This window comes from Apus apus, chromosome 23, assembly GCF_020740795.1.
Source record: "Apus apus isolate bApuApu2 chromosome 23, bApuApu2.pri.cur, whole genome shotgun sequence".
NCBI lineage: Eukaryota > Metazoa > Chordata > Aves > Apodiformes > Apodidae > Apus > Apus apus.
The window spans coordinates 4,246,120-4,267,812 of record NC_067304.1 but is presented as its reverse complement, the minus strand read 5'-3'; the positions used below and the strand labels follow the sequence as shown (position 1 = coordinate 4,267,812).

The window sequence follows — 21,693 nt, the reverse complement described above, 5'->3', positions numbered from 1 at the left end:
AGCAGAACCACGAAGCTGCTTGTGAATTCCTGGTGAGTTTACCCAAGTGTCCTCCAAGGCACAAAGCACTGGGCACACAGACTGAAGACCTGAGTCTAGGTCATGGTCTGGGGTGCACTTTACTCCTGCATCGACCTGGGCTCCTGGCCAGCTCTAGCAGCAGACAATGAGTTAGCAATTTTGGAACAAAATGCCTTTTACTGGTGGCCACTTTACACTTGAGTCTAATTTTCCAAGAGACTTCTGAACTTCCTGTGGTCAGAAAGGCTGACTGACTTTCTTTAGAAAGCTTCTCTGTACGGTGGACTTTCCTTCAACAGATTCTGCTGGAGTGACCTTTGTATAAATCCTTCCACTGGAGCTTTGCTGCTCTGCAGAACATCAGTCACAGGCTTGAGGGTGGGATATATAAAATAACACCCAGGAGATGCGTGGACCAGCTCATTCCCTCACCTCTGTCCAGCTGTTCCTGCTACAGGAGCTGTGATCATGCACGGCAAGGGAAGAGCCTCCACAGAGAGCGGTGGCCAGATGCTACAAACAGGTCACCATGGCAAGAGGGACTGGGTGGAGGGTACTCACGTGCCCCGTTGGTCTGGTACCGCTCGGAGGGCACACTGGGCAGGCTGCTGCCCACGTCGTTCACTGCAATCACCCGGAACTGGTAGTTGACATAAGGAGAGAGGCTCAGGACGGCCGAGTTGACGTTCCCGGGGTACCTGGAGTGGTTGTGCCACATGCCAGGTTGGAGCCTGTCCTCCTCAAACTGCACGATGTAGTCTGGGGATGAGAGAGGATGGAGAGATGGGGTTACAGGCTCAGCTCCCAGGGGAAAGGAGGGATAGGGGGCCGGGAGTGTGGGGTCTGACCTGTGATGGGGCTGTTGTTGTCATCACCAGGAATCCACGTCAGCCGCACGCTCCTCTCGGCCAGGTCGGACAGCTCCAAGTCACGGGGCCGGTCAGGTCGTTCTGTTGGCCAAGGAATCCCAAATTAGGCTGGGATTGTCCCTGGAACTGGGAGTCCCAGTTCCCATTGCTTCTCCCGGGAGGGGAAGCTCTGGGCATCTCAGTCCAGATCGGTGGGAAGACACGTGCTCTGTGGCACGATTTGTGTCCTGCAGCTCTTGGTGGACCAGTGCTCATGGACTAGTTGTGCCCTGAAACCCCACCTGCTCCCTGTGCAACTGCTGGGATCTGGTGGTGGGAGCACGACAAAGGGGCTTAGCAGGGGGTTGGTTATATGATCATACAACAGCCTGCAGGCAGCTGTCCAGAAAAGTAAATGCAAAGAGAACAGAAAGGACACAAAACCTCAATGAAAGCAGACTTGTTAGAAATGCTCTGGGCATAATTCTGGTTTCCTTGTCTGGTCACAATCCACAAGGTCACACAAAACCAGCTCATGCAATGATAGTAACCGTAATAACTTCTTTCCAGGTAAAGGTCAAGGTGTTCAAAGTGATTATTTTCTAAGCTCACCATTTCCAGGTATGGGTCAGGTGATTCCTTCGCCCAAGACCTGGCACTGTGGGATATGAAATGATGTGGCACAAGACTTTTCCACCCCTGGCCATCTGGATGGGTTTTCAAGGACAACATGGACAGGATTTGGAAGCATCAGCTCCCAGCTTTTTCAACCTCTACCTCTAGAGTTTCTGTTGGTGTTATTGGCAAGGCAAAACAAAATCAATTTACAAAATCAAACAAACCAAAGGAATTAGTGATCATTACCTTTTGGTAAGTCTCTCAAACGGTTAGCAGGGACGGCTGCAAGGTAAGATATTGGTTGTTAACCATGTTAGTTTAGTCATTAAGCTTGGGTGGCCAAAGGAGCACCTGGCAAACACAAAGTTCCACACACAGTTACAGAATTCAGAAGGATCCCATCCTGCCTGGGGAGCCCAGTGTGTCCTTCCCCAGAGCCTCCCAGGCAGGCTCTGCACACCTCTGTTCAGACTTCTAGTACCTGGCAATGGGGAAACATCAGCCTGCTCTGGAGTTAATGAGCTATTAGGAGGAAAGGAAGGGAAATAAATCAAGGCCAGTCGAATTATTAGGGATATGGGAATCAGTTGCTCTGACTGCTGTAGGGCATGGCGGGTCCGTGCCAGTGGTGCTGGCAGGTTGGGGCACTGCCAGGAATGCACCACGTTGGCAAGACCTCAGGTGGCCAAGTGATAAATCTGTGTTTTGTGAGGAGGTCTCACTGTGAGATGGGGAAAGGGTTTAGGTTTGTCCCTCCCCAGATTGAAGAGGGGACCTGCAAGGCCAGCAGTGGCTCCCTCACTCCAGGGCTGCTCCTCAGCCTGACATCCAGTTAAATTCACTAGCAAATTCAGGACAGTTCTCAGAGAGCTTCAACATCTACGTTTGCATATTTTTAGCTCCTCTTTTCTATTTGCTCTCACATGAAGTTCCCTTCGACTCAAATTCAAGGCCATTGTCAGAGCCTGAGATGAGGCAGCACGTCCTTGCCGAGTCCCGCAGCCACGGAACAATTCCTCTGCCAGCACCTCCCTGAGCATCTCTGCTCCAGAGGATGGTTCCGTGATCACAGATCACCCTTTCAGACTGACCTTGAGGTCAGTCTGTTGTATTAAAAATAAAGCCACCAGCTCTGCAGCAGTAGGTTGGGAGGACAGCTTTACCCAGCACGGTGAGGTACGCCTTGGCAGAGTCCTTGTCCAGCTCTGTGCTGGCCACGCAGGTGTAATCCCCTTGGTCCTTTTCAGCCACACCAAATATTGTCAGGCCATCGTCTTCTTTCTTCATCCTGAAAGGGATGAAAAGGATAATCACACAACTGTGCCTAAGCACATTAGGCAGCAGGGTTGAAGTCTAACTGTTCTCTCATAAAATGACATCTAAAAGCCCACACAGAATGGGAGTACAGCTCTGGTCTGAAGATTTTTATCAGCTGAGGATGTGTTGAGTTATTCTTGGAAACCTCATTTCCTAAGGAATCAGCAAATGTGCTCTGGTTTATATCTGGAATAATCACACTTTTAGGAAAACAGTCTGACCTCAGACTGGCTGGTGTCCCGTGATCAGATCTCAACTTCATGAGTCAGCTTGGGAAAGGAAATTACAGCTACACCACTCACAGCAGATGAACATTAATTTTGAAGCAGCTTGTTACTAACTCAACCATTTTATCAAGATGTCCTAAAATATCTGTAAATAAAACCTATAATCAAAGTCAGGATTTACTGAGAAGTCCATTTTACCTGCTAAGCAGTGTCTGTTGGAAGGTGAAAGTAACTTAAGTATCAAGAACAGCAAATGTTGCCTAGATGGGAACTTGATGTTTGTCTATCCCTGGTGACTCCTGAAACGTTCTGCAGAAATGTCCAACAATCTTGGGAGAGAAACCCATGAGACTGTTGAAGACTGACCTGTTCCCAAGGTACAGGGGTGCCTCATCCTTCAGCCAGGTCACCGTGAGCTTCAGCGTCGGGTCGTGCTTCACACGGCAGTGGAGGCGAGGCATGGAGCCCCTCTTCACCACCTGATCTTCTGGTCCTCTCACTATCCTGGTTGGGTCTGCACAAGGTCAGAAAGAAAGTGTTTAGGCCCCAAACTTCTGAGTCTTGGCTCAGGAGCTCAATGAAGAGTGGTGTTACTTGGAAAAGACAAGCGCGCGGGTCAAGTCTTTGTCGAGCTTGCTGTAAGGAGCTCTCTCTGATACAAATGCTTGCAAATAAATTAATTTAACAAGCCATTAATTTGTGCTGACCCTCTACAAAACACCTGGTTCCCTGAGTCAGCAATCAGTTTTGCTGAACAGGAAAAGCCCCAGTAGGAACTTGATTTAGAAAATGTTTTATTGCCATCAGTTAATCCTGATGTACACTTGGTGTTTCCTGTTGCAATGCTGATGGCATCTCACAGCTCAACACCCACACCAAGCCCTTCTGCAGCTTCAGTGTCTTCACAGATTTGGGATTTTTCAACACTAAAAGGGAAGCTCTGCCCATTTCTGGATTCCAGCTCCAATCTCCACAGAGCCTGTCCTGCTGACAGACCACTGGAGCACACAACCAACCCGCCCTTAACAGAAGTTGTTGTTTCTGCTGCAAGTTGCAAAAGATCCAAGAGAGTGTTTTGAACTGGAGCTCTTGGTGCTCCTACCTTTGACCTCCAGGCGAACCTGGGCCTCTGCTTTACCCAGGATGTTGGTGGCAACACAAGTGTAGATGCCCTGGTCCTCCTTCCGAGCCATGTCCATCTCCAAGCTCCCGTTCTCATGTGCCTTGTAGTTTCCTCCATCCAGTGTGTTCCCCTGGCCGTTCTTAAACCTCACAACACCACAAAGCATTATTGTAAGGGGAAAAAAAGAGCAGGAAACTTCCCCTCCCCACCCCTCGGGACTGGCAGGGGAGGTGCTGCAGCTCTTACCATCTCAGGGTGGGGATGGGTGAGCCGAAGAAGGGGCAGTCGAGTCGGGTCCTGTTGTTTTGAATCACCTTGATGAGCTGATTGCGGGGGGCCAGTATCCGGGGGGGCACATCTGCAAAGAGCAACCACCACCACTGAGGTTTTGGAATCACAAATCAGCCATTGAGGAAGAACAGAAACCAGTTCACACACTGCTGCTCCCTTTCCAGTCTTTCCATCCACCCTCCCTTGTGTTCTCTCTTCCCTGTTGGCACTTTCAAGACTCAGCAGAGCTTCTCCATTCCCTCTCATCTCCCCTTTCCAGCCTTGCTGGCACCAACAGGACTTGCTCAGCCTTTGCAGGTCCGTGGCAAGGGACTTCTGCTCCTGAGCCCGGTCACGTACCTTTGTGCTTTAGCCTCAGGGCAGCTAAGAACACAGAGGAAAGCAAACAGGGACCTCATCCAGGGAAAAGCTGAGGATGGGCTGGTCACCTTCCCAAAGCACTCACCCAGGACACTGACAAAGGCATTGGCCAGGAGGTAGCCATGCTCGTTGGACGCGTTGCACTGGTACACGGCGCTGCTGCCGATCTGCGTGTCTCGGAACACGATGGTGTCTCCAGCCACCTCTCGGCTTGGGTTGGGGGGAGAAGCTTCAACACAGAGAGCACTCTTTAAATGACATTTTGAATTTTAAATTCACGGGGCTCTCAGCATCATTGTGCTTCTTTCTGCCTCAGCCCAGACAAAACCAGACGATGGTACGTGACCTCCTCAGCCTACAAAGACACGGTTCAACTGGCCCTGTCTCAGACAAGCAGGTGGTTGATGTGCTGCCATGCTGGAGCCCACGCACACTGCTCCGCGGGGTGCCTGGCACCCTGACAGCAGCTCTGGCTCTCATCATCAACCACGAGACCCTTGGCCAGGTTTTTTTTGTGAAGGAGGTGCAGGTTACCCTTTGCTCACCTTCTATCGGCTCGCCGTTCACCAGCCACTGTATGGCAGGCTTGGGGTTCCCGTTGGCCCGACACACCAGCCTGCCGTCCTCACCAGGGGCCAAGATGAGGTTTTGGGGTTCATCCAACCAGTATGGAGCAGCTTGAAAATGCACCAATGCACCAGTTACCAACGCAGCAGCACCACCTCTTCCAAAGTCCCCTCCCTGCCTCCACACCACTGAACTCGGACGTGAAAACACCCTCCTCTCAAGTGGGCTTCCCTGGGTGCAGTGAGGGTGGAGAGTCCTCCATCCCCTCTTTGGCCACCCAAACCCACAACCATTTCTCTCAGTCACTCTGCTGAGTGACGCCAGCTGAGGTCACATCTCACACTGCTTTTAGGTCAATTTGGACAAGAAGCAAGCGTGGCTGGATACAGCACAGAGACAGCCCCTGCTCTCTCCTTCACCGGACGAGAGAGTGTCCCTTCCCACATTTCCCATCTCTTCCCACATTTCCCATCCCTTCCCACGTTTCCCATCCCTCCCCATCCCTTCCTCAGCTCCTGGGTGTGAAGGTAAAAGAGATGGCAAGGTAAAGGTGACGTACCCTTCACTCTCACCGAGATCGTGTGGCGGATGCTGCCCATCTTGTTCGACGCCAGGCAGAAATACTCCCCGGAGTCTTCCTCCGAAACGTTGGAGATGCGAAGGGCCTTGTTAAAGTTTTCCAGCTTGGTTTTGCCCGCTGGGAGCTCTCCTCCTTTCTTGTACCACATGATGTCTGGTGCTGGTCTAAGGAGAGGGGAGGAGATAAATGTTTTCGCAAGACAAGAAGGGAAACTCCTCAGAAACCAGTTGCTAATCCTGCACTGGGAACTGCTCACACCCAGGGGGAAGGACTGATCCCACTGCTGGGTCACCCTCCTTCCTAGCACAGCCCCTGAATCAGGACCTTGCAGCATGAATAGCTGCTCAGGGGCAGGGTCCATCTCACGCCTTGTGCTTGGGGATGCACCACACGGACCACAAGTGTCCTCACCTGCAGTTCACACAGCAGGGTGAGGAGCGCCCAGGAGATTTTTCAAATCAGCATAGGGATAAATCAGTGGGGAACTACCCTTGGACAACAAGTATCTGAAGACACCCACTTCTCTGAACAGTGCTCAAAGCTCAGCTCTCCTGTTCCTTCCATGCTTTTATCCTTCAAGCAGCTTATGAGAATATTGTTAACAGCAGTTAAAGGAAGGGAATGATCCCTTGTCAGTCCCTGGCACAGGCTGCCCAGGGCAATGGTGGAGGCACCATTCCTGGAAGGATCTAAAAGCCATCTAGATGTGGTGCTGAGGGACATGGTAACCTTGGCAGTGCTGGCTTAACAGTTGGACTTGATGAACTTAAAAGGTCTTTTCCAACCCACAAAAGGGGTATTTCCACTGGTGATGCAGCACTTTGGTCCCAAGCCATCCCACCAGGGACCCCCCAGCTCCCATCTCCACCAGCTGGGAAGCAGGTACGTACACTCCTGAAGCAATGCACTCCAGCAGGAGGTCCACCCCTCTGAGCACCATCTGACTGCTGGAGGTCCCGTAGGGATACATGAAGCTGGGAGTGGTTTCTGGAATCCCTCGGGCTGAAATCAGCAGGAGAGAAGAAACAAACAAACAAACAAACAAACCAACTAAACAAAGTGCTTTGGAAGTCTCCTTCGCCGCAGCGGTGAGGAGGGCACAGAAAGGGCCAGAAACACACGGTGGTTTTTGGGGGATGCTGTTGGGTTCCCAGCCAAGCCTGGGATACTGAACTCACCCAGAAATGTACCTGGAAAGTAGAGAAGGACTCGAGGCAATTTTAAAGTAAAAAAAAAAAGGGTAGAAAGAGGATGCTTGGGAGGAAGGAGGTAAAGAAGCAGGAGGGGATGGGCAGAGGGAGCTGAGATGCAGGGAAAAAGCCCCACACCATCAGCTCTGTCTGGGACAGCACCTTTCCTGCCCACCCCTGCCTCTGGCACAAAGAAATGGGATGAAATCAGATGAGACTTGGAAATGCTGATGCACAGAACGTGTAATGAAGGACAGAAAGAACGAATGGACACAGGAAGGGATCACTTGGAGCTGCTTTGCCACAGAGATCCCTGAAGTGGGGAGAATCTTGGTGCTGTCTGGGGCTCTAGCAGCACCAAAGAGGTTTCCCACCCTTCCTGGGAGCTGTGGGGCCTGGAAGGACAGTGTCCTTTGGAAAGGAACAACTTGACAACCAAATTGACCCATTTCAGGACTGGACAGGAAAGTTTAACTGGAGAAAACCAGGGGAAGACACGAGACAACTCTACACACAGAGAAGGTCTCTTTGTAGGGAATAAGAATTATGGATGGAATAAATTCCATTAATAAGTGGAATTATTAAACTAGACTTAGATCAGTGAGGACAAAACAGGATGAGATGGGCTTGAGAGCAGCAGTAGCAGAGGCAAAGGTTATGAGATTAGGAAAGGGGACAGAATGACCAGGGTTGGCACAGGGTCACTACAAATACCAAAGTGATCCATGGGGAGAGCCCACCCTGGGGCCAGAGCAGGATCCCGGGGTGTGGAACAAGCCCTCTCCTGCTGCCCCCAAGGCTTTGTTTGCTCACCAAGCAGGAGGCAGCCCTACATGCCCAGGGATTTTGGAGATGCCCGTGTCTATTTGGGAAGCCTTCACCGGAGCTCTGGAGGTGGAAAAGGGCTGGGAAGAAGGAGAGGAGAGAGGAATGGGGCAGCTCAGGGAGTTCCCACCAGTCTGCCTTAGGGAAGGCTCAGGATCAGGCTTCCAGGGGCAGACAAAAAACACCACCAGGAGTGAAAATGTGCCTTGGAAATGGCTCCACATCGTGGAGCGTGGCCACACACGCGTGTCCCCCTCCCCCCGCAGCATCTCCTCCTCAGCCCGTTAGTCAATCATTTGATTAATGGGTTACCAGGACAGGCAAATCTTAACCTTACCCTGAAGGGACAGCTCTCTGGGCAGGCACATGTCACTCTTTGCTCACCTGCTTCTGGAGAGGACCTTTTCCTTGGCTAAAAACACCAGCCCATGGCAGGGCTCTGCGATCTCAACTGGATCTAAACTCAGCATTTATCAGCAGCTCCCACAGCCAAACTCCTCTTCTCATGTAATTAGTACAGTGGGATATTATTTTATAAGTCAATATTGGCTTTTATTAGCCAACAGCCTGTTAGAACAGGCTGGTCACTTCACTCCCCCTACAAACCCATTTGCTCAAGAGCTGAGGACAAAACCAGAAGGGCAGCCATGCAAGCCAAATTTTACAAGCCATATATTAATGATGAAAATGAAAAATCAGGGAGATAAATTAGTACCCAATCCACTTGTTTAATAAACCTAACAGGAACACGTGTAGCTGATAAGCTTTTTGCCTTAGGACAGCACAACTAATAAATATTTTGCTGTTTATCACAGGGAGGATCCAGAAATTCTCTCAGGCAGAGGTACCACTCCAGCTCTGAACTTGCAGCAGCTACAGCTGAAAGGTGTCAGACTCCCTCATCTGTTTGGATGGAACAGAGCTGGAAAAATAAATCTCATGGCTATTTTTTTCTGCTCAAAAATAGCCTCTGCTTCCAATCTATTGCTGTTGATCCTATCTCTGTGGAATTGGCCCCGTTCAGCTCTGAACAGGATATCCCAGAAACTGCAGCTTCTCACCCTGGAGCAGCCAAGTTGTCCCTCCCCACAGTCCTGACCTGATGGCATCTCAAAATTGTACATCAGTTTGCATGACTACTTAGAGGAGATCATAGGAATATGCAGATCCAGACACATCCCATCTGTTTGCCTCCTGCACAGCCAGCCAGCTTTGAACCATCCAGCAGGTTTGCCAAAATTATAAAAGGGGAAAAATAAAATAAATATTTTTTTAAAAAAAGGAAAAAAAAAGAACAAACCAGACTTTCATTTCCACTTTTTAAAAAGGTGAGCAACTTCTGCTAATAAAAACATGCAATTAATCCTTTTAGATCATTTTCCCTAATCATTGCAGGCAGTTTGCTTAGAAATTTAAGCTTTTCAGCAAGGAAATCCCACCCCATCCTGCTTCCCTGCAAGCTCTGCAGAGCCCTGTGTCAGCAGGTTCTGGTGCTGAGCCTGCACTGCAGGGACCAGCACCCAAAGGGACAGGGTCTGAGAGCCCCAAACCTCCTAAAGACTTAAACCACTTGGGACACTGATGTCCCTCATCCCACACCACATCCCTAAGCCTCCCTGCTTTGCTGCAGCTCCAGAGCCCAGTCCAGCTGGACAGGTCATTCCAGGGAGAAACAAAGGGGTTGCAAGAAGAAAAATGGGCTAAGGGTAAGAATTGTTTCACCAGTTCATGAACTATTAAGAAATTGCTGAGGTGGAGCTCAGATTTGCAGCAGGACGTGGCTGGGTGGTTTGAATCCACTGGATCAGGTGTTCCAGGGGCATGTTTAGTGCAAATAGCCCAAATATTCCATGTATCAGGCAGTTCATCCTATGCAGCCATGGACAGAAATCTGTGAGACAGTGCAGAAAATCACTCCTTTTCCTAACCCAGTGAATACCAAGCATCCCTGAACAAAGAGGGGAGATCAAGAAGCCCATGACCACCACAGTGACCTTCCCTTCTGGACCAGCAAGGGCTGTGCTCAGTCAGCCTGAAATTTCTCTGAAAATGCATTTCTCTGAAATGCAAACATTATTTATGCTGCTGAGGTGCAAGATACATTTTCAGGAGAGCTTGCCAGTGGACTTCTCCCTGCTCCCTGGCCCCACGTGCCTTTGGGGGAGGCATCTCCTCCCACTCACCCATCACTGAGCCATGATTTCATGGGTTCATGCTCTTCCCATTGAAGCTCATTTTGCCACAATCCCCTCTCACAGACATTTCTACAAAGTTTTTCAGGCTACCCCCCCCCAGCCAATTTGCTGCCACCAGTGCTTTCTCCAAGGCTGGTTCTTCTGCTGAGCTCTCCCCAGGTCTCCAGCATCCTCAAACCTCCCACCCCTGGCAGCTGAGATGCCAACACCCCAGTTCCCTTGGTGGGGACAGGCTGCCCAGGCTGCCTGCTGGGGTCACCAAACCTGGCACGTCCACCTCTTGTCCTGCTCTAACCCTCTCTGTTCTTAGCTGGCAAAAAAAGAGCACTCTTTGTCCCCAAAAGTCCCTCTGGAAGAAGAAAACGTGCCCTGTGGCACATGTGGGTGGGCAGCTGAGTGGGGTTGGGCTGTAGGGCATGGCCAGGGCTGTCCCCATCCTGCTGCCACACGCTCTGCCCCCTGTAAGCAGCAAGAGGGGCAGAAAGCAAACCCTGCCCAGGTCAGTTCCTGAGGACAGGCAGACTCCAGGGGGGGTCTGTGGCAGCCCTGGTGGTGCCTGAGCTCTCAGCATCACCCAGAGCCAGCCCCATCTCCCCTCCAGCCCTTGGCTGCTGCCCAGCTCTGCCTGCAGCATCCCCTGACACTTCCAGGGGGAAGTGTCTGGAGCACAACTGGTGAGTTTGGGATGGGCTTCTCCCAGCTCACACAGGCTCTGGAGGTGATCTGCCTGCCCAGACAAAGGGCAAGAGCCCCGTGAAAGCATCCAACACATCCACAGCCTCACCACAAAGAGACAAAAGGCCCCAGCTTTGGAGAAACCCAAATACTCCTTTTTTTCCTTTTTCTTCTCATTGTCTCCCAGTCACTGCCCGTGCTCAGCCACGAACACAAGAGATGCTCTTTCTGCAGGCAGAGAGAAGAGGGACGGGGGGTCTTATCTGTAAATCAAGAGCCTTTCCTGAGGACAAGCCACCTCTCTGGCAAGAGACTCATCCACGTGGGCTAGATGTCATCAATCCAAAGGCCTCTCCAGCTGAGCACATCCAGTTAATCAGCTTAAAGCTCCATAACATCCAATCATGACAACTGGGAGGGGACTTGGTGGCTGTTTGGCCCTTTGGTTGCACCCGGTTGTGCAAAGTGGAGGTGATAACACAGGAGGGGGGTAACTGAGGTGGGGTGGGGGTGGGGGCACGGGGGGCACAGGGGATGCTGTGAACATGGGGGGGGGTGAGTCAGGTTAGGCAGAAGGGGGGTTAGATGGTGAAGGTCTCCAGAAGCCAGCATTGACTCACCACTGTACATGTCAGTGTGATTTCGTAAAGACGTTTCGTTATGGGGTTTCTCTGCAATAAACAAAAGACTGTGAGCATCCCGAGTGCCACAAAGCAGGGGGGGGGGGACAGGGGACAGGGGACAGGAAACAAAATAACTGCCTGAAACACAAGAGCAATGCGAGAGGCAACAGCAGGGGCACAAAAAGCACTCTGAGAGCAGCTGCCTTCCAGGACAAACGACAGAACGCAGCCGTAACGGAGAGGAAAAGGGGGTTGTTTTCCTCCTACAAAGTGAGCAGGCACATAAATGGATGAAAATTGTATCACAAGCATTTCCTTGAAGTGTTTTTCTTTTCGGTATAAAGACCTTGGTATCTTTGAAAAAAAAAACAAAACAAAAAACAATAGCTCGATTGGAGAAGAAAATGGCTTTTTTCCTCTCAGTTTTTTAACTGAGGGGGTTCTGATTCTATGAGGGAAATGTGCTCCTGCTGCATTTTTCCCTGCATAAAGCACAGGCTGGACACAGCTCAGCAGCAGAGGCATGATGCAGAAAGGCATGGTGAAGGTGAACAAATAAAAATAATAATAAGTAGGCTCTAAAGGCATCGTCTGCTGTGAAATCCCTTTTAATTACAAGGTAGAATCATAGAAATATAGAATCCTAGAATGCCAGGTTGGAAGGGACCTCGAGGATCATCTGGTCCAACCTCTCTAGGTGCTGCCCCAGCTGATGTGAGGGGGCTCAGCACCCTGGCCAGCTGAGACTTCAAACTGCCCCATGTGGGGGAATCCACCACTTCCCTTGGGAGACTATTCCAATGTCTGACTGTCCTCATGGGGAAAAATGTACCTTTTGTGTCCAGTCAGAATCTCCCCAGGAGCAACTTGTGCCCATGACCCCTTGTCTTTTCCATGTGTCCTTGTAAACAGGGAGTCTCCATCTTTTTGGGAGCCACCCTTGAAGCACTGGAATGTGGTAATAAGGTCTCCCCAAAAGTAGATTTTGTTACATGCAAAAGTACCAACTGGGTCACCATCTCATCTGCCCCAGAGGAGATGGGGGAGGCTGTGCTGGCTGCTGGATAGTTGTTGCCCTGAGCCTGAAGCTGTCAGCCACACTCTGGGGCTCTGTGTTGGGGCTTGAGAGAGCCCAGCAGATGCCCAAGAGGCACCTGAACCTGGGAACCCAAGAGAAAGGCTCAGCAGGGGAAGGCACAGGTCTATTGCTGCCTCAAGCTTTTGCACTGCCAATCCCACACAATCATTTCTCAGCAGCTGGTGAACTTCTATTTTTTAAATACCCCAGTACTCCCAGCTCAGGGCTGAGATGCCTGAACAGCTTGAGACAAACACAAGCTCCTCTCCTCTGAACACTCTACGTGTAAAGGAGTTTTTGTATCATCACAGATGAGAAATTAAAGCCTCGGTTCTTTAATCCTCCGGGTCTCTGGGGAGCTCAGGGGGTGGCATTTGCATCTGATAACACAGCAGATGCTTCCAAAGGAAAACTTAAAGAGAGGGTCCAGTATAATTGGAAGCCAATTCCACACAGTCTGGGAGCAAAACGCTGCGGTGGCATCTGAGGGCAGCAGGAGGGGGAGCTTGGATCTGTCTGCACAGAAACCTTCCCAGATTCATTCCACATTTTTTTCTAGAGCTTGACACATGTCAGGCTGGAGCCTTTGGAGGCCCAGCTGACCCCAGATCCTGGTTTGCCAGAATTTCTCCAGCTCACACTAACTCAGGACTCAGTCCTTCCCTAGCAGGTAAACCTTGCCACTCTTTGGCCAGCTCTGTAACCAGACAAACCCTGTTCAGAACAAATTACCTCCACAAAGTCCTCACCAGTGGCCAAGAGCCTGTTCATAGTATTTCTATTGCTGCTCCTCCACTCACAGGGGGAGGAGCTGCTACAATAAAAGTGCAAACCCCTCTGGGGCCTGTCTGCTGCTCACATCACTTTCAGGTCACTTTAACAGCATTACTTCTAATTTAAGCTGCTGCAAGATCAAATTAAGCTCCTAAGGCTGGGATTGAGGAGTGCCTCATGCCTGCTTTGGCCAAGAGCCTGCTCCCCAAACCACAGCCTTGCATCTGCCACACACCCTACCCTTCCTCCCAGTGGGACCTTACTGGGAATGGGAGACTGGGTGATGACTGGGACTTGTAGAAGCCATTTCTGTGTCACTTGCTTATTGTGCTGGTGCTCTGCACACACATACACCTCAGAAAGAGAGCCCAAGATCTGCAGGACCTGCATCAACTCAAAAGCTTCATGTCCCCACTGCCAGCTGGCATCAAATGCATTGGCATCAGGAACTTGCCTTCCTTCAAGCAGCCTCATTTCTGGAGAAGAAACTGCTGGTGGCTGGACCTGCCCATGGAAAGGCTCTTCACACCCCTGGGGAGAGCCACACTCGTGGCCCTCCTGTCTCCCAGGATGGTGCTTTTCACCAGGCTGAACCTGTGATCTCTGAGCATGTCCCACCAGGACACCCTCAGAGCCCAAAAGCTCAAGCCCTCCTGCCAGTGTGTCCCAGAGCCCCACAGCTCAGAGCAGCTCCTGGCCAGCAGGGAACTGCTGTGCAAGGCTGATACCCTCTTGGTCCCCTCCTGGGGCTCCCAGCAAACCTGAGCCTGCAGCAAACCCTGGCAAACTCCAGCTTGTCAAACTAGGGAAAGATCACTTCATGTTACACGTTTCCCTGAAGATGGGGGGATGAACCATCTGGGTTGAAAGGCTTTCCAGTTTGTCCCAGACACACGGATGTAGAGATCCCTGCCCCAAGCCACCTCTGCAGCCCTGGAGACATGAAGCTGCAGAAGCACTGGAGGGAAACCAGCCACCCCTCCCTGCCAGGTTAGCCCCCCAAGGACCATCATTCCTCAGCCAAACAGGTCCCTGAACTATCCTAAACAAAACAAAGGAAGCCACTCTTCCCTCTGGTAGGTCTCAGTGCTGTCAAGGACAGAACCAAGGTTTCTGGAAGGAAAATGTTGCCCAAGACAGGTGGGGGAAGGCTCATCCTGAGGGATCATGGTGACACTTACTGGTTTTCACCTTGAGGGTGTAGGGGTTTTTCTGCTGGATGGTGTGGGTGAAGTGGAAGCGTGCGTTGCAGCTGTAGTCAGTCTGGGCATCCTGCAGCACGACGTTGGAGAAGTAGAGGTCACCGTTCTGGCCCTGGGAGACACGCTTGTCCTGGTGGATGGGCTCCATGGCTGCAGGGGAGAACAGGCGTTCAGAAAGATCCCAGACCCAGGCCATGTGTAGGTTCCTCCAAGCTCTGAACTGTCAGTAATCACCCTAAACATCGTTATTCAAAGAATCACAGACTGGTTTGGGTTGGGAGGAACTTGTCCATCTAGTCCCAGTCCCCCTGCCCCCCACATGGGGCAGCCACAGCTTCTCTGGGCAACCAGGGCCAGGGTCTCACCACCCTCACAAGAAAGAATTTCTTGCTAATGTCTAACCTCAAGCTCCCTTCTCCCAAGCTAAAGCCATTACCCCTTGTCCTGTCACTCCATGCTCTTGCAAAAAGGCCCTTCAGATAATGGAAGGCTGCTCTGAAGTCTCCTTGGAACCTTCTCCAGGCTGAGAGGATGTTTATTATTTTTATATTATTCACTATAGATGTATTAGATATGATATCATTATATATATTATGTATCAAAACACATTAGAATGTATTTAGAGTATAGAATTGTATCATTAGATATTTAAAATAAGTATTTCTTGTATCAAATAAAGGCTGGAGGTGACAGAAGGGGCTGCCCACGGGGTTGGAGGTGGGGTGGGAGGGGGTTCCCCTGACTCACAGCTGCTCATCCAGAAGATGACAGGGGAGGGCAGGCCGGGCGGGGGGTTGCACTGCAGGCTGAGTGGAGCCCCTTCATCCACCTCTATCACATCCACCTTCTCCTTGGGCCACAGGGGAGACTCTGCCAAAAGAAGGAAAGACACCCTGTGAGGGAGGGAGGGAGGGAGGGCTTCACAGAGCTCGTCCCGCTGGGTCCGGGCTGGTTTCAACAAAGCAACCTCGACGTAAACTTAATTTCTACATCTGCAAGACTCCCCTAAACCTAGAGGGGTGTCTCCCTGTTAGCTACAGCTGGAACCCTCCAGCCTTCACCTCCATCCTGCAGCTGGATACAGCCCCACACCGGTCACAGGTGAAGGGGGCTGAGATGTGTGAGCACTGGGTGTTCTCCACGCCTCTGCTAGGGAATCTCACAGGATGGAAGAGGTCCCTGCTCTCCTCGGCTGGCCGCTCGCTCCGGGCTGTTACTCACTGGAAACCTGGAGGTGGATCTTGCTGGAGAGAGCCGTGCCATAGTCATTTCGGGCAAAGCACTGGTACTCCCCCTCGTAGTCCTCCGGCCGCCCCCCGCTGTGGAAGTCGATGACCAAAGTCCCCGAGCGCCTCCGCATGGACACCTTGGGGTCCTTCGCCACGTTGAAGAACTTGCCGTTCCGCGTCCAGGAAAAACTGCAGGCAGGGAAGAGGTTGGTTTGGTACCCGTGGACCGCAGCTCCCTGCCGAGATCCTCAGCTGTGCTGTGCGGCCAGCGGCTGGATGGAGCTGCTGGGGTCAGCGGCACAGCTCGGCCACGGGGTGGGCTCCTCCTGAGCCAGCTCGAAGGAACCAGAGAGCTGCAGCAGGACACGGGCTGGAGATGCACTTACATGGGCACAGGGTTCCCTTTGGCTTCACATTCGATGAAGATGTTATCCCTCGGGTCAACGATGTAGTCCTTCACGGACTGCTTGGTGATGGTGGGGGGCTGAGGCACTGCGAAGCAAAGGAGAAGCTGTGAGGAGGGGTGTGCAGACAGGGCAAAGCTTCTCGCTGCTCTCCTGCAGCAGATCCTGCTGGAGCTCAGCCTGGTTCCCAGGCTGGACGTGCAATTTGTGGCTGAAAGCCCTTCAACAACTGAGGAAACTACCAGGAACACCTGTGGGGTGTGCTACTCATCACCCCTCGGACCATCGGTGCTGTTCCTCACTTGATGTCTTGGTCTCATGAAGAAATGGCACAGTTACATCTCCCTGCTACAGCAGGTCACTGGAATCAGACCAAAAGGCTGTGCAGCTCAAGGACAGGGCTGCAGCTGGGACAGGGAGCCAAGAACCATTGCAAGACGTTCACAGGTGCAAGGAAGGGGCTCAGACCTCCCAGGCTTCCCCAGGGGAGCCCCCACTGGTGGGCAAGGCTGGTGGAAAGGGGCACATGAGTCCAGTAGCCAGCTCAGGCTCCTGCTGCAGTCCTGAGCTCTGGATTGAAGAGCTCAGTCCTGTGGCTGTCCTGGAACAAAGCTGCTGAGGTCCCAGGTTGTTTGCTGTCCCCCAAGAGCTAAGGATGCTCCAAACATGTCCATATGTGGAGCTAAGCCTGGTACATGCTTGGGCAAGGCAGAGGAGCCTGCTCTCCTCTGAGGCTGGGCATTAGCAGTAACAAGCCCCTGCAGAAACAACATTCACATCACAGTCTGGTTCCTGCTCCAGAGAAAGCAGCAGCAGAGCCTTAGCACTCCTCCCAAGCTGCTCCAGCACCTCCTGTGCCTCTCCCAGCAGAAGGGGCTGGTGATGGACACAGGTCCCACCATGTGCCAAGCAACAGCCCCCACCAAGCCCCCAGCTTGGTATGGACCCCTGGGGCCCTGCTTTGCCCATGCAGAGGGGACAGACACATGCAGACAGAGGGCAAGGGGGAAACTTACATTCACTCTGAATATTTGCTGTTATTCCCAAAGTGCAAGCATAACAAAAGAAAGAAAGAAGGTTTAGTGAAGAACAAACCCCTACACATCACGTACACAAACTCAACATGTAGGGTCCTCGTAGGGCTCCCCAACACTACACACAAATCATTTTGCCATCCAAGCATCTTCTAATCTACCTACTTATTTGTCCAAGTGGGAGAAGCTGCTGCTGAGTGGTCCTGTTGGATGTCAACTGCCCCTGCAGCAGGGGGTTTTGGGGGCCAAAAGAAGGCACAGGCATCCTCACACCGGTTGCCTACGGGCAGTGGTGGCCCTGTGGTCCAGTGGGTTGCCCACAGGAGATCACAACGTTCCCCCCTTCCTTATGGCTGGGCTTGTCCTGAGCCCCCAGTTCCATCCCCTGGGACAGAGGCTAATTATCGGCCTGATAAACCCTTAGCTGGCTTTTTGGGTGATGCTCAAACTCAGAGAAAGTGCCTGTAGTACAGGGAGAGGTAGATATCCCTGTGGGCAGGGACAGGCAGGATTATATCCAAAGAAAAAAAAACTTGCTATGGTTGGTGAAGGGAAAACACACCTAGGCAGGCTTAAATAAAGAGCAAAGGGTGCAGCTTCCCTCGAGGCAGGGTGAGTAGGGGCTGTTTTCTCTGCCATGAGAGGACCCTGAGGCTTTGCCCATGCATCTGCCTTCTCCAAACCAAAACAGTTCCTGTTTGGCTGCCCAGGGATCAGCTGAGGCACCACGGCTTTGACCAGCACACCCAGGACTCCACAGAGCAACAAGCCACAGGGCAGACATTTCTCCTGCCCAGAGCAACTCTGCCATTTCAGCCTGAATTTAGACCCCAGCACAAAGCTGGGGTTTTTCTACCAAGGCAGTGGTGGCTGGAGCAGTTGTGCTTTGCACTGTCGGGAGAGATTCCCCGCAGCGACAGGCTGATGGTTGTTAACAGCCACTCCAGGAGGAAGCTGGGACACAAATTATGAAACTGGTTTTCAGAGCAGTGGCTGAGCAGCTCTCAGTACAAACCCCCATCTCAGGCACATTCAAACAAACCCTGCATTTCCCATGTGCTGGTCTGAAGGTGCCTGTTCAGCAGAAACATCAGCCCGTGTCCCCCTTCCTCCTCTCTCCACATCCCCCCAACTCTTCAGAATAAAACATAACTCAGAATTAACCAAAAAGTTATTACAGAAAGAGAGAGAAAAATCACATTGTTCTGCAGGGCCTGCCTGGGTTCCCATTGCCCTCGGGGACTGGGTGTCAGCTCGTGGCAGCATCTGCCAGGTAAGACAAGCACCAAGCTCATGTCCTCCACAAAAGAGCATCCCAAGGCCTGCCATGCTCTGTAGGGACACCAGAATCCTGGGATGCTCCACTGAAATCAACAGGCTGAAACCAGGTGATCCTTGAGGATCAGTGTCCTTGAGGATTCTGTGATTTGCCAGGACCTCTTTTCCTCACCAGCTTGGCTCAGATGCTCTGTCCCATTTTGCTATGTGGTATCAAGTCCTTTGCTCAGCTCCTGAGATAGGCTGACTAAATCAGAGAAGGTTTTCGGTGAATTTCTGGAGGGCACGTGGTTTAAAAAGAAAAACAGCCCCCCCAAAAAAAAACCAAAACCCCACAACACACAACCACAGCAGAAAAGAAAACTCTGGGCTGGCCCAGGAAAGCTGCCTGGGCCATCACAGCTTCACTTTAGCTCCTCAACCATGTCAGTTTTTAGAGACTTACAATCCAGAGGGACTTCGATGGTGCTGGCGAGGTCGTGCAGGCAGAGAGCAAGTGCTATTCCTGCAAAGATGAGGTGGTGTCTTCCCAGGACCATTTTGGAGCCTGGGCAGCCTCAGGAGCTGGGCCGTGTCCCCCCGGGGTGAGCAGAGCAGCAGCACAGGCAGATGGATCCTCAGCTGCAAAGCAAACACAAACCCAGTGATCACCCAGCCCTTCCCAGCTCCACTTCTGTCCTCTGGCAGCTGTGGAGGGAGGGTGCTTCCAATCCAAAAATATTTGTGTGGAGGGACGGGGGTGGGAATAGAGCCAGAAATAGTTTCCAGGCTCTGGTGACCCAGGTACAAGCCCATGGTCACTGGCTTCCCAACCCCTGAATTGTTCTGCTGGCAGAAAATCAGCTTTAGGGGGTTGCTATTAGGAACAATTTCTTCCCTAAAAGGGCTGTCAGGCCCTGGCCCAGGCTGCCCAGGGCAGTGGTGGAGTCCCCATCCCTGGAGGGATTTCAAAGCCCTGTAGATGTGGTGCTGAGGGACGTGGGGCAGTGGTGGCCTTGGCAGGGCTTGGCTAACAGTTGGACTTGGGGATCTTAAAGAGCTTTTCCACCCAAAAATGACTCAGTGACTCTACAATTCTATTTTGTGCTCAAACTCTGGAGAGGCCCCTGGGATGGAGGGAGAAGGACCAGGCACTCCCTGAGACTGATGGAAAGTTACCCAGAGCAATTGGATGCAAAAGCAGCAAACAGCCCCCAGGGGATGAAAAGGAGAATTCGCTGGTTAAAAACAAAACAAAACCAAACCAACAGAAAAAAACAAAGATAATTGTATTTTGGGCACAAGAAACACCAAGCAACACCCGCTCCCTCCAGCGGGGCACCGGGATGAGGCGCAGGCAGCCGGGAGCAGCAAGGAGCTGGCTCCAGAGACACCCTGCTGTAGCCAGGAGCCTGGCACCGCCCCAGCACAGCTCCGGCACCAATCAGGGCATGGTGGGACCTTCCCCATTCCTCCTAACGAGCCCATTTGCACCCAGGCTCCAGCTGCTCCCCCCTCCCCAGGCAGCCCCCGCTGCCAGATTCGCATTTGGGCTCCCAAATCACCGCCCCCCCCACCCCGGGGCACTGCCAGCCCATCATTTGCGTTCTCCATCCACGTACCTCTTCCCTTGCTGTTAAAAAAACCCAACGGCAGATTTCAGAAGAGCAAAAAAGGAGGATCAGTGACCCCCATCTGCACAATAAAAGCCCCCTCCACCCCCCCAGCAAGGCTGCAGAGCTGGGGTTCCACGTCCCGGAGCTGCAGGCAGGGCAGAGAGCTCACCCCGGGAAGAAGAAAAATAACACCAGGGGAACGAAGAGTGGAAAATCCCCAGCCCTGCCCCGTGCTGGGCTCTCGGCACAGGCTCTGGCCGCGGCAGGATGCGGCCCGGGAGGGGGGAAGAGCCCGTTTGGCAAGCAAGGAGAGCCCGTGCCTGGGTTTGTCTGCGTCAAACACCAGCAACCCGGGCAGGTCCGGGCGCTGCTGCCCCCTCAGCTGCTCCCCAGCCCGGCCCCGAGCAAGGGCAGGAGGGAGGGAGGCAGGGGAGGGTCCAGCACAACGCACCACAGGGCTGCGGGAGCTGCCGGGGGAGCGGATGTCACCAAAAAATCAGCAGCCCTGACACATGCTCCGGGATGCTCTCCTGAACCCGCCGGCAGGATCACAAGGCAACTTCTAATGACACTTCTCCCCCCCTCACCCTTACGGGGAACAAGATGTGCTCAGGGGTCCCTCCTCCCAGCTCTCCTCTCCGTGTCCCCACTCTCAGGCTGAAGCCTGAAGGAACTGACTGTCCCAGCACGTCCCAGTTACACCAGATGCCAGATTGCAGGTTGTGAAGGGGCTTGGTGGGGAGTGCTGCTTGGATCTTGTTCACTTGTTCTAAGGATTTTCCAATCCAGCTGTTGCAATAAAAATAGTTGAAGGACAGAATAATGATAGGACTGGGCCAGTAATTAAAGTCATGTCCTGGAGTTCTGCAGTCCTGTGATCAGGTCACACTGAACAAAGCTTTTCCAATTACTTCTTTAGCTCCCTGCCTAAGGGAAGAGATCATTTTGATCTGTAGACTTCATTTTTAAAAAGGGCTTCATTTCTCCCGTTACAGCTTCAAATGAGGGATGGCTCAGTGGCTTTTATGCCTTTCTGTTCCTGACTCCTGAATCAGCCAATTCTGCAACCAGAAGTTCAGCATGGCCAAGATCTGCTCAGGTGTTGATGCTTCACATCATTGTCACAAAAGGCTTTAACCCCCCCCCAGCATTCCCAGTCTCAGCATGGGAGGGAAGGTGCAAGACAGGAGAGAGTTAAACAGTCACATCTCTGTGCTGCTTGGAGCCTGAAAAGTGAAGAAAATGTTGGTTTCTTTAGCCTGGGTACTAGTTAGTGTGAAGGAAATGGCTGTGACACTAACTAGTAGGTTCCTGGCACAGATGCTTGGGAGATATTGGTAGATATCTGCATTTTGCATTAACTGGGAATACAGAGGGGATGGAGCCCGAGCACTGGGGTGTTCAGTGTTCAGAGGAGGCATCTGGTACAAAAAGGTCCATCCTACCAGTCCTCACATGCATAGGGACTGGCAAAGGTAGGGGCTGTGCCTGTCGGGAAGGGATGAGTTTACAGAAAACCTTGGAGCTGCAAGAGGGAGCAGCTCTGGAGTGACCCCCTGGGCAGAGCTAGGTGGGAACAACCCGGATGCTTCCAGTGCTGCTGGATCAGCCGGGGACAGCGGCCACACATCCCCAGGGA

General features: G+C 52.1%; 1 protein-coding gene across 26 annotated transcripts in view; it reads right to left on the bottom strand.

Moving 5' to 3' along the window:
• NFASC (neurofascin) overlaps positions 1–21,693 on the bottom strand; it is a 91,567-nt gene that overhangs the window by 37,419 nt on the left and 32,455 nt on the right. For 11 of the 26 annotated variants that reach the window (XM_051638752.1, XM_051638756.1, XM_051638763.1 and 8 more), the window contains 18 exons: positions 18,905–19,080; positions 17,164–17,181; positions 16,130–16,235; positions 15,736–15,932; positions 15,262–15,384; positions 14,494–14,664; positions 11,458–11,508; positions 6,843–6,954; positions 5,932–6,116; positions 5,351–5,482; positions 4,891–5,034; positions 4,401–4,512; positions 4,134–4,300; positions 3,398–3,545; positions 2,651–2,775; positions 1,734–1,769; positions 870–971; positions 583–780 (listed from right to left, as the gene is read on the bottom strand). In XM_051638752.1, coding sequence (XP_051494712.1) covers positions 583–780; positions 870–971; positions 1,734–1,769; positions 2,651–2,775; positions 3,398–3,545; positions 4,134–4,300; positions 4,401–4,512; positions 4,891–5,034; positions 5,351–5,482; positions 5,932–6,116; positions 6,843–6,954; positions 11,458–11,508; positions 14,494–14,664; positions 15,262–15,384; positions 15,736–15,932; positions 16,130–16,235; positions 17,164–17,181; positions 18,905–18,998 — 2,221 coding nt within the window. In that variant the 5' untranslated portion in view covers positions 18,999–19,080. Of the gene's footprint in view, positions 1–582; positions 781–869; positions 972–1,733; positions 1,770–2,650; positions 2,776–3,397; positions 3,546–4,133; positions 4,301–4,400; positions 4,513–4,890; positions 5,035–5,350; positions 5,483–5,931; positions 6,117–6,842; positions 6,955–11,457; positions 11,509–14,493; positions 14,665–15,261; positions 15,385–15,735; positions 15,933–16,129; positions 16,236–17,163; positions 17,182–18,904; positions 19,081–21,693 lie in introns of those variants that run through there. The other 15 variants (XM_051638759.1, XM_051638764.1, XM_051638781.1 and 12 more) reach the window with 5 other exon arrangements.